General features: G+C 36.4%; 1 protein-coding gene across 2 annotated transcripts in view; it reads left to right on the top strand.

Moving 5' to 3' along the window:
• The window catches only part of LOC111861311 (lipoyl synthase, mitochondrial), a 16,568-nt gene that overhangs the window by 3,360 nt on the left and 1,927 nt on the right, over positions 1-11,281 (top strand). Inside the window, exons 2-6 of one of the 2 annotated variants that reach the window (XM_023845768.2) lie at positions 3,123-3,467; positions 5,256-5,412; positions 8,568-8,625; positions 10,294-10,452; positions 10,654-10,769. In XM_023845768.2, the coding sequence (XP_023701536.1) occupies positions 3,123-3,467; positions 5,256-5,412; positions 8,568-8,625; positions 10,294-10,452; positions 10,654-10,769 (835 nt within the window). The other variant, XM_023845769.2, reaches the window with a different exon arrangement.

Raw genomic sequence — 11,281 nt, 5'->3', positions numbered from 1 at the left:
ATCTATTTATAAAGTGATCAAAGTTTCCAGATGGGGCTCTATATAAAGTCATTATACAAATATTAGAAAAAGGAGAGTCTAACTTTAGAGCACATGCTTCCAGATCCTGGTCTTTGCAATAATCTTCTAAATTTATTTTAGTAAATTTTAGGTTTTCATGTACAAAAATACTCACTCCTCCTTTCTCCAGTGTTTTCCTACAGTATCTAGCACTAGCAGTATCTAATGAATATTTCCTCTCATTAGTTGAGAAAACATATCTTAATAATAATAATAATCCAATATACTATCTGTCACATTCCTTTAATAGTTCATTTCCAAATATAAATCTCAAATTCTCAACAATAAAAGAAATTGAAAACATTATTAAATCCCTTTAAGCCCAAAAATTCACATGGTTATGATGAAATTTCTACCAACTTACTTAAAGCAAGTTCTGTTTACATCAGTTCACAGTTGAATCATTTGTGTAATAAATCTTTATCATCAGGGATTTTTCCGCAACGCTTAAAATACGAGTACGCTGTAGTGAAACCACTTTTTAAAAAAGGCGAGAGAAAATGCATTTCTAACTACAGACCAATATCTATACCGACTTCATTCTCAAAAGTCTTTGAAAAAGTTATATATAACAGATTACTTGAACACTTAAATTCTAACAACATATTAGTCAAAGAACAGTTTGGATGTAGGAAAGACAGAACCACAGAAAAAGCAACCTATGAATTAGCCAACGATATTTTAAATACTCTCAATAACAGATTAATAGTGGGAGGGATTTTCTGTGATTTAACAAAAGCTTTTGATTGTGTAAATCATGATATCTTACTATCGAAATTAAATTTCTATGGAATAACTGGCAAAGCTAATGAATGGATCAAATCATACCTCAAAAATAGGTACCAAAGAGTGGAGATAAAAAGTAAAAATTCCAGTTCTAATGCATTTTCAAACTGGGGAATCATAAAACATGGTGTTCCACAGGGATCAATTTTGGGCCCCTTGCTTTTTCTTCTCTACATAAATGATCTATCAAAAACCATCAATAATAAATCTAAACCAATTCTATTTGCAGATGACACTAGTATAATATTGTAACGTGTCGGCAGCCCAGAAGAGTAACTTCTATGGAAACGCTAGAATAGACCGTTGCATAAGAAGTAACAATAGCGATACTGTAATTCCAACAGTGAGCCGTTGTATCGAGAACATCGAATCTCCATGGTTACGACCAATACGCGAAGTGTTCCCATGGAGACAACACAATAACAATGGGTTATTGCGTAGGAAACGTGGAGCCAACAAAGCGACGTTTCCACGGCTATAACAGAAGATTCATTTGCCTAGCAGCGGCCAAGGTTATAAAAGCCCAGTTTTGACGAGAAGTCTTCAGTCTTCATCGAGCCAGCTAAGAAGCCAGTCGTGATCGAGCCATCTGGGAAGTGAGTCCTAGAATAACCGTCGGAAAAGAGAGTCTCGGATCCGCCTTCAGAGAAGAAAGTCTTCATCGAGCCGTCTAAGGGGCCAGTCTCGGATCAGCCTTCGGAGAAGAAAGTCCTCATCGAGCCGTCTAAGGAGCCAGTCTCGGATCAGCCTTCGGAGAAGAGAGTCCAGTGTCTCGCTGAATATTGTGAGCAGTGATTGTAACACTGCAGACGGGAATGATTGCAAAGTGTGAGCGAACGGAATAAAGTCGCTATATCAGACAACGACGTTAATTTATTTGTGGCGTGACACACTAAACACGCTACAATATTTAAGAACTCTAAAATTGAAGACTTTAAAAATGATATAAATTTTATATTTGAAGCTTTAAATAGATGGTTCAAAGCCAATAAACTCTCACTAAATTTTGATAAAACCCATTACATACCATTCTTAACTAAAAACAGTCACCAAATTGATCTGGTCATCAGTTATACCAACAAATTAATTTGTAAAGCACCTGATACAAAATTCCTTGGAATACATGTAGACAGTACACTGTCTTGGAAAATACATGCTTGCTATGCAATGAGATCAATTAAGCCCTTTATGCCATAGGAAACACTGAAGATGGTTTACCATGCCTACTTTCATTCTGTTATGAACTATGGATTAATATTCTGGGGGAACTCTTCACATAGTGTTAAAATTTTTAAGATACAAAAGAATATAATTAGAATCATTACAGGACGCAGAAGTAGAGATTCATGTAGAGATTTATTTAAGAAATTAAAAATTCTACCTCTTCAGTCACAATACATACTATCGCTTCTCTTATTTGTTGTGTACAACAAAAATAAATTTGAATTAAATTCCAATATCCATAACATGAATACTAGACAAGAATATAACTTCCATCTACCTTTATCAAACTTATCACTATATCAGAAAGGAGTCTACTTTTCTGTCATAAAAGTGTACAGTAGTCTCCCACAAAGTATCAAAAACTTGATTAATGATACTAAACATTTTAAATCAGAGCTAAAGAAATATCTGCATGCTCATTCCTTTTACTCTGTAGACGAATACCTCAATGTAAATAGAGAATAATGTAGAATTAAGCTATACTAGTTTAAGATAAAATTACTTGTACCAGTAGGTATTGTTTTGACTTGTTCTATATCCAGAGGTATTAACCTACTTAGGATCTATGGAATGCAAATAAATTCAATTCAATTCAATAGAGTTCTCTTATTTAATCACTGAACAAGCATATTGTTTATTTTAATAATTAAGGAAGGTAAACGGTCATGCAATCCACTGAAAAAGTACTGGTTTTGATGACGGTAGATTTGGCGTAACATTTTCGTAATCTGCCCACCAAAGATGGTATTTTGTTATTTGTATTTTACGATAATTTAGTTGGGGTTACTTGTTTCTTAAAGTGATTTCTAAAATATTCACGTAATCAAAATATTTTAAATGGTGATGAGTTGGAAGATGAATGCCCCCATACTTGCACATGCCCTCATTCTGTTTTATTGCCAAAATATAAATTCATGGGTGCGATATTTGATTTTCGCACTTTCTGTGAACTTGGACGATGATGGGGGCTGGTCCATGTCGTTGTTTAACATCTTAGTAGATTGTAGTTTGCGTGAGATAATTTAAATTTTTAAATTGTGTTGTAATTTCAGTGTAGAAGGTGTAAACATCTCTCGCCCGACGAACTAGGACATAAACTTTCCGCTGACGTTCGTCAGAGATTGGCTAATGGACCAGGACTACAAGAATTTCTTTCTAATCCCTCAAGGAACTGGGATGGTTATGATGGGAAATTAAAACGCGAGAAAGGAGAATCTGAACGATTGAGGTTGCCTCCATGGCTTAAGACAACCATCCCTACTGGCAGTAACTATGCCCGTATTAGAGACCAGCTTCGGCAGTTAAACTTGCATACAGTATGTGAAGAGGCACGCTGTCCAAATATTGGAGAATGCTGGGGTGGTGGCAAGCACGGTAGTGCTACAGCCACAATTATGGTATGTTAAAGGTGGGTCAGGGAAAGTATATAAACATAAATTTTCCATCTGTCTTACTGGCGACTATTTCCACTCTGAGTGCCTTCCCTCACTCCCACTGATTGTCACTTGTATTCTAGCTTTTGTTCCATCTTCAGTGTTGTTCTGCTGTCTGACAAGCCATTTTTTCTTTCCCTTCCATTTCATTCCTAGTTTTGTTATTGGCATGCCTAGGTCTGTTTTGAGTTTTCTGCATTGGTTACTTAAAGATACTGTAAGCATTATGACTATATAGCTTCAGGTGATAGAATGATTAGTGAATGTAGAGCAGTTTGTGGAATGAGGATGAGCAGGAGAAACTGGAGTTCCCAGAGAGAACCTACCCTTGTCTCACTTTGTCCACACCAGATCTCACAAGAGCTGATCTGGGATCAAACCTGGGTCACTACTGGTTACTAACCACCTGAGCTATGACATGACCAATTTAAATTGAAGTGCATTTGTTAGCATAAAAATTCATACAAACACGATATGAATTCGTATTGATTAATAAAGCAATTCAAGAACTAGTACCAGTATTCTTGTATGCCTGAAGATGACCCAAGAAAAGGGTCAAAACACTTAGTGTTACCACCAACAGCTAATAAAACAAATGTTGATACAGTAGTGTCTTTTTGTTTCAGAACTATTGTTGTGTAGACTGTCCCATTATATATCTCTCGTATGACACACAACAGGATGCATACCATAAAGTTCCACTGAGAAGTCACATAATTTAATTTTATTAAAGTAAATTAATTATTATATTTACTGTAAGATGTATTTAAAAATGAAGATTTGTTTCACCAAATAATATAGTAAGGTGAGTCCTTCCTACTAAGAAAAGGAGTTGAGCCTGAGCTGTTGGAGGGGAGGTGAGCAACCAGCCAGCTGGTTTGAATCCTTTTTCCTCACGTTCATTCCTTCTCTGATCTCAGCATAGTAATTGACATCTATGATCCAGTAGTTTCCTAAAAGAACTTAAGTAAGTTATATGTGTAATAATACACTGCTTTTGGTTACTGTTCACTGTACACGTATGCTGTAAAAATATTACTCCCTTTGAATTCAGAATGTTCAGCTAATTTTCATGAACACTGATGAGCGATTTTAGATGGATTTAAAAATGTTTGGAAATCATGTACTTATTAGTTCTGTATTATCTGTCCATCCATTCATCTGTCTGTGCTGAGTCTATTGACAACTGATATGAATCAAACTTTTTATGGTAAATTTGTTAAAGAAACCGGTGAATGCACTCAGTGAACTGAATCTATGCAATGTTATCACTGAGAGGGTTGGCTCAGACAGTAATGCAAACTGATATTGAAGAGGTGCCTGGATGAAATCATGGTTTTGATACTGACTGTCTAGGCATACATTTTTCATGGTTTTCCTCAGTCCCTCCAAGAAGATGTCTGTATAGTACCTTGAGTCATGCAATGAGCACTTCCTTCCAGATCCTTTCCAGTTTATTGTATTTGTTAGATACTATCATCCAATCATTTGATGCTGTATGTTTTGAGTTCCTGACAGCATTATTAAATAAATTGCTTATAAATAAATGTACTGCATTATCCATGCTGCCGCTGGGCAGATGTCTGGTCCTGATACTGTTATGAAGAATGCTTGCATATTCTAGAATAGCAGATATGTTAGTCTAATTTTACTTAATTCTGTACAGGAGTCATGTATTTATCTTGACATATTTCAGATCATCATTATCCATTTGAAGTATGTTGTCTATAAATTATCAACATTGCATTGCAGCTTCTTGGAGACACTTGCACCAGAGGATGTCGGTTCTGTTCAGTGAAAACATCCCGTGCACCTCCTCCTCCAGATCCCAGTGAGCCAGTTAACACTGCAACAGCCATTGCTGCTTGGGGATTGGATTATGTTGTTCTAACTTCTGTAGATAGAGATGGTGTGTATCATAAATAGGAATATTATTTTTGCTGTGAAGGTAAGTTGTTTCTGTGTTTAATTAAGTGCCACAGAATCAAGATGTGGGGGAATGGAGATATAGGTCCATTCATTCTTAATCTCATTCTTAATCTTAGCATTGAATGGAGGTGAGTGTTGTGCTTCACATCACAGGCACTTTACCCCTGAGCATGTGTAGTGGATATGATATTTGATGGTCCCCAGAGGTTGTCTGGACACTGGAGAATAGATCTCTTTTCCCTACTGGGAATCAAAATCCAATTCCTCAGCCATCCAGCCCATAGCCTAGTCCAGTGGTGGGCAAACTATGGCCCACGGGCCAGACGCGGCCCCCTGATAGGTTCTGTCCGGTCCGCGAAATGATTCCTAATCTGACGAATGAAAAGAAGAAGAATTAAGGGAAATAAATAATTCTGGATTATTTTCTTCTTCTTTCCTCCCTTTTATGTTTAGCCTAGTGACCACAGATTAATTTATTTACTTATCCACTATGGTATTGGAATAGCAATGTTAACATTTGAGAGTGAGGCACTGGCTGCTGGCATTTTTGTAGCGAAGAGTAAAACTGGCAACGGAGCCTCCTCGCTGTACCCCCTCCAGATTACATCCACTGCAGCTGGCTACTAACACCACAGTCTTTTATTCAGACCTGGTCGCACTATTGTTGTAGGTGTTTGCTAGTTTTACTGTGCACATTCGTGAAACATTTCAGCCCTAAGATGTCAACTAAAAAACGTAAAGTTGATTCAGAGTGCCGTGTTTTCAAAGATGAATGGACTTGGAAGTACTTTTTCAGAGCTTTTATGGATAAACCACTGTGTCTTATCTGCAATGAAACCATAGCAGTCTACAAAGAATACATTTCCTGGCACTTCATCTCTAAGCATAAGAATGCTAATTATGCAGCCATGACCAAAGATGAAAGGAAACAAAAAGCAGAAGACCTACGTAAAAAACTGTCAGGTCAGCAAAGTATTTTTGAGAAAGTAAATAGTTCTCAGAAAGCAGCTACACATGCAGGTTATGTTGTAGCATACAATATTGCTAAAAGTAACAAAGCTCTCTCTGATGGGGAGTTTGTTAAACACTGCATGCTCAAAGTTTGTGATATTTTATGTCCTGACAAGACAAAGGATTTTGAAACTGTAAGCTTATCTCGAAAAACAGTGACTTCTAGAATCGAAGTCATAGATAAAAACATATTATCACAGTTGGAATCAAGGATTGGTCAATTTAAATTCTGCTCCATTACTATGGATGAAAGCACTGATATAAATGATACTGCACAGTTGCTATTATTTATAAGAGGTGTTGACGAAAACTTCTCTGTTACAGAGGAATTAGCATGCATGCGGTCGTTAAAGGGAACTACAACAGGGTCAGATATTTTTCATGAATTTCTGGAAGGCCTTTCAACTTTGAAAGTACCTATAACTAGCATATGCAGTATTACGACAGATGGAGCACAAAGTATGACAGGGACAAAATCTGGATTTGTTGGGATCTTTAATCAAGAATATCCCGAGAACAATGTTGTATTTCTGCATTGCGTCATACATCAAGACGCCCTGTGTAAATCTGCCTTGGATATGAAACCTGTGCTTGATGTCGTTGTGAAGCTTGTTAATGCCATTCGATCTCGAGGGCTTACTCACAGACAATTTCGAGAGTTTCTTGACTCCATGCAATCTGAATACTCTGATTTACTGTACTACTCGAAAGTAAGGTGGCTTAGCGCGGGACGCGTCTTCGAGCGAGTTTGGCAGCTGAAAGACGAAATAGTGTCATTCTTCCAAGAGAAACAGTGGTCTGTAGAATGTGAAATGCTGGAAGATACTGCATGGCTTTCGGACTTTGCATTTTTCACAGATCTTCTCTGCCACCTGAACAAGTTGAATGTCAAGATGCAAGGAAAAAATCAATTTATTGATGATATCTGGGGCCATATCAGAAGTTTTAAACTACAACTTGTTCTGTTTGCAGATCAGCTAGCTAAGAATGACTTGTCTCACTTCCCGAGGTTAAATTCAATAGCCCCAGTGATGAAGGACAAGCTTAGGAGCTACGAGGATAGCCTGAGAAGACTCCGTGGTGAATTTGAACGAAGATTTCAAGACTTCAGTGCCATTGAAAAAGACTTGGATGTTTTCAGTATGCCTTTTAATGTAGACTGTGAAACAGTGAAACCGGACTTGCAACTTGAATTAATTGAGTTGCAATGTAACACTCAACTCAAACAGTTGTTTCTCAATGTCCCAAAATTAGAGTTCTACAAGTCCTTGTCAAAATCCAGTTTCCCAAATCTGATATCTCATGCCCAGAAAGTCACTGCTATGTTTGCTTCATCCTATATATGTGAACAGGTGTTTTCTACAATGAAACTTCGAAAGAGTTGTATTAGAAACAGACTGACAGATGAGCATTTAACTTCACTTCTGAGAATCAGTGCATCCCAGTTCGAACCAGATTATGAGAAAATTTTGGAAATGCAGTCACAGTTTCATTCATCACATTCTCCTTCATAATCTTTCAATCATTAATAGGGCTTAGTATTACAAGAATTTTGTAAAATCTACCATTAATGTTTTTAATAAATTATATTGGCCTGCCTAAAGTTTTTTCTTTTTTCTTTGGCCCCCTCCTAAAAAAGTTTGCCCATCACTGGCCTAGTCAGTTATTCCTTTCACTATTGATCCCTGTCTGCTGGAAACACTGAGGGCACATTAGCTGAATGCAGTTGCACAGAAAAATCCTTGGTACTTTCACGGATTACCCTCACATGACCATAGGTGTAGATTGTGTGAAAGCTTGTTCCATCCCATGCACGCACATGTAATTGACATTGAAATGATCTGTTCAGGTGTGGCAGATATAAAGGAAATATGCGAAGCCATCCTAATCATGCAAAGGGTTAAGCACAGATACAACCTCACCCTTTACCTGTGTATAGTAGACTAGTGGTGGCACCTGTTCCACATATTGCATACTGCTTATTTTGTCACCATTACTGGGCAGCAGAAAAGTTACATGAGTAAAGCCCATATATGCAAATATATATAGAGATCATACTAGTAAAGAATATAATTTAATGCAAGGAACAATTGATATTTGGCTGAGATAATGCTAAATTTTCAGATTTGCCGGATGGAGGATCACATCATTTTGCTGAAACTGTGAGAGAAATCAAACGGCAGTAAGTGAGAGTTTCTTTTGTCATTGTCATCACTGTAGATTGATTCGCACAAAGGGAATCCAGGAAATAAGCTTAAAATACAAAAGGAAAACCAATGCATCATATCATATGCTGAAAGAATATTTAAGATACAAAAGAGAGCTATCAGAATAATAAAAGGAAGTAGTTATAGAGAATCATGCAGAGAACACACTAGAAACATGAATATACTTCCATTAAGATCACAGTATATATACTCCCTGTTAACATTTGTAGTAATAAATAGAGAAATGTTTGATATAAACAGGGATTATTATGAAATAAACACCAGGCATAATATGGATATGCATATGAACCAGGTAAACTTGATGAAATATGGCAATGGAGTATTTCACATGGCTGTGAGGATGTACAATGCNACAATTATAATTATTTTAGTAGAATAATATATGATGTATTTATTTTATATATTATATTTTTAAAAAACTAGTATACAAATATAATTATTTAGGAGAATATATACTGATGAATTCATTTTATTTCAAAGAACTGTATAATAAATATTTGTTAAATTATATATTAGAGAATAACTTCACTATGACGTAAACAATTTTTGTTATAAATTATGCATACGTTTTATTAGACAGTTTCTTGATTGTATTAGCAAGACAATTTGACACAATTGCTCGGCCTCGAATGGATGTGATGGAACAAGAAATTAAAGTAAAGTCTTTCTTCTTCATTAATATTATTAAAAGAGTAAATTTTACTTTCCATGTAATTTTTTATATATTTAATAATACAAGGGAGGGTCAGTAAATAGGTCACAAATGGAAGTAAAACAGTTGTAATGGACATAACAGGTTTTCTATGTGTATCACTAGGTAGCAATTGCAGTCCATCTTTATGACACTCTAGGTAGCAGACATGCATGTGCATATTCAGAGGCTGGTTTCAGTAGTCAAAATTGTGACCTTGTTTGAGAAGTATCCTACAGAAGAGCAGCCTTCTGTTGTGTGTTTACTGTGACAAAAGGACTCTATGTAAAGGATATTCATAAACAGATTTTTCCCATATACAGTGAGAAGTGTTTGTCACTTAAAGCAGTTCACAACTGGCTGGCAAATGTTTCACTGATGACGAGGTTGAAATGGAGATGAGGAAGTGGCTGAGAAAACAGTCAGATGACTTCTGTGCTGTGGGTTTTGATGCACTGGTAAAGCGATGTGACAAGTGTATCAATGTTGGTGGAGGATATGTCTAGAAATAAATGTCTTTTCCAGGTTTTAATATCACATTTTACGCTTTATGTCCATTAGTGACTCTTCCTCATACTTTCAGTAGCTCAGACTATGTTTTGATATTCTCACGGCAGTATGTATGAATATTACTGTCTTCTGATGTGTGATATTTAAATTACGATTCCCAAGGCAGAGTATGCCTTGCCTAAGTAGACAGCAGGTTTCTTGTTGATACGTGGAGGAGCATTGTGTTATGCCTAGTGCAAGCGTTTTAATTTACATTTGAACCTTGTACTTCTTGTATACAAAGCAGGAATGCTTAATTTGCCTCTTCCCATTATGAAATCAATTAAACTTGTGTTTATTTGTGCTTGTCATCAGTTTGGAGAAGAGTACTGGTTTAATTCCTTTAATGCTGTTTGTTTGTTTGTTTGTTTTTTTTTTATAGGAACTCAAATATTTTAGTGGAATGCCTTGTCCCAGATTTTCGTGGTGACTTGGATGCTGTGAAGACCATTGCTGACTCAGGACTGGATGTGTATGCTCACAACATAGAGACAGTGGAATCACTCACCCCTTATGTAAGGGACCGAAGAGCTCGGTACAGGTATATATCCATTCTCTCTGGAAACAACTGTAAGGAAATGTATTTTCAGTGTATGTATTTAATGACATTGTCAGTAGCTCAGGTTACATAGAGTCAATTGATTGTACAGTAGAGAATTATGAATTGGAATGGATATGGAAGGAAATTGGCATGGCCAAATTTAAGACCAACTTAAAAGGGATGTAAACCTCTGGATTTCAGGCAGTCTTTGAAGGTTCTTAATTCTGCAAAAGAAATTAATCCAGACCTTATCACAAAATCTTCCATCATGCTGGGTCTTGGAGAAACTGATGAGCAAGTACATCAGACATTAAAAGGTAAGCATGATTTCTTTTAAATTTGTGTTTGTTTTATCTTCTTACCCCAGATAAACATACTTTTACACATCTCTGAAGGATGCTGTCATCTGAGATGTGACCCCATGTGGTGTGATAGAAGTATATCAGTCATTTGGAGGAGCATACTTCATCTATCAAGATGGAGGCTGTATGTCATTCTGAAACATAAGTAAACTTCTACCATAATATTATACTTCATCCTGTTGCATTGATATACCTTTTATAATCATTTTTCTTTTTCTGTCTATAATGCAACAAATTAATAACATTAATTCATACGATTGTTAAATGTATAAAATGTTATTAAAATATCTGGTCTAGAAAACCGAGATTAATGGCCGTGGGAATCCGTTGTGCTGACCACGCGACATCCTCTGTCCGCAAAAGTTGGTACTAACTTCGCTGACAAGTGGCAGTTGCTCGGTTGGTATAGTTCGCTTGTGGACTACAGGCCACGGAGTTTGTTGTTATATATATATATATATATACAC

Source organism: Cryptotermes secundus, unplaced genomic scaffold (assembly GCF_002891405.2).
Source record: "Cryptotermes secundus unplaced genomic scaffold, Csec_1.0 scaffold158, whole genome shotgun sequence".
In the NCBI taxonomy this organism is placed as follows: Eukaryota; Metazoa; Arthropoda; class Insecta; order Blattodea; family Kalotermitidae; genus Cryptotermes; species Cryptotermes secundus.
The sequence above is the reverse complement of the archived record's forward strand: the minus strand, read 5'-3'. Positions and strand labels throughout refer to the sequence as shown.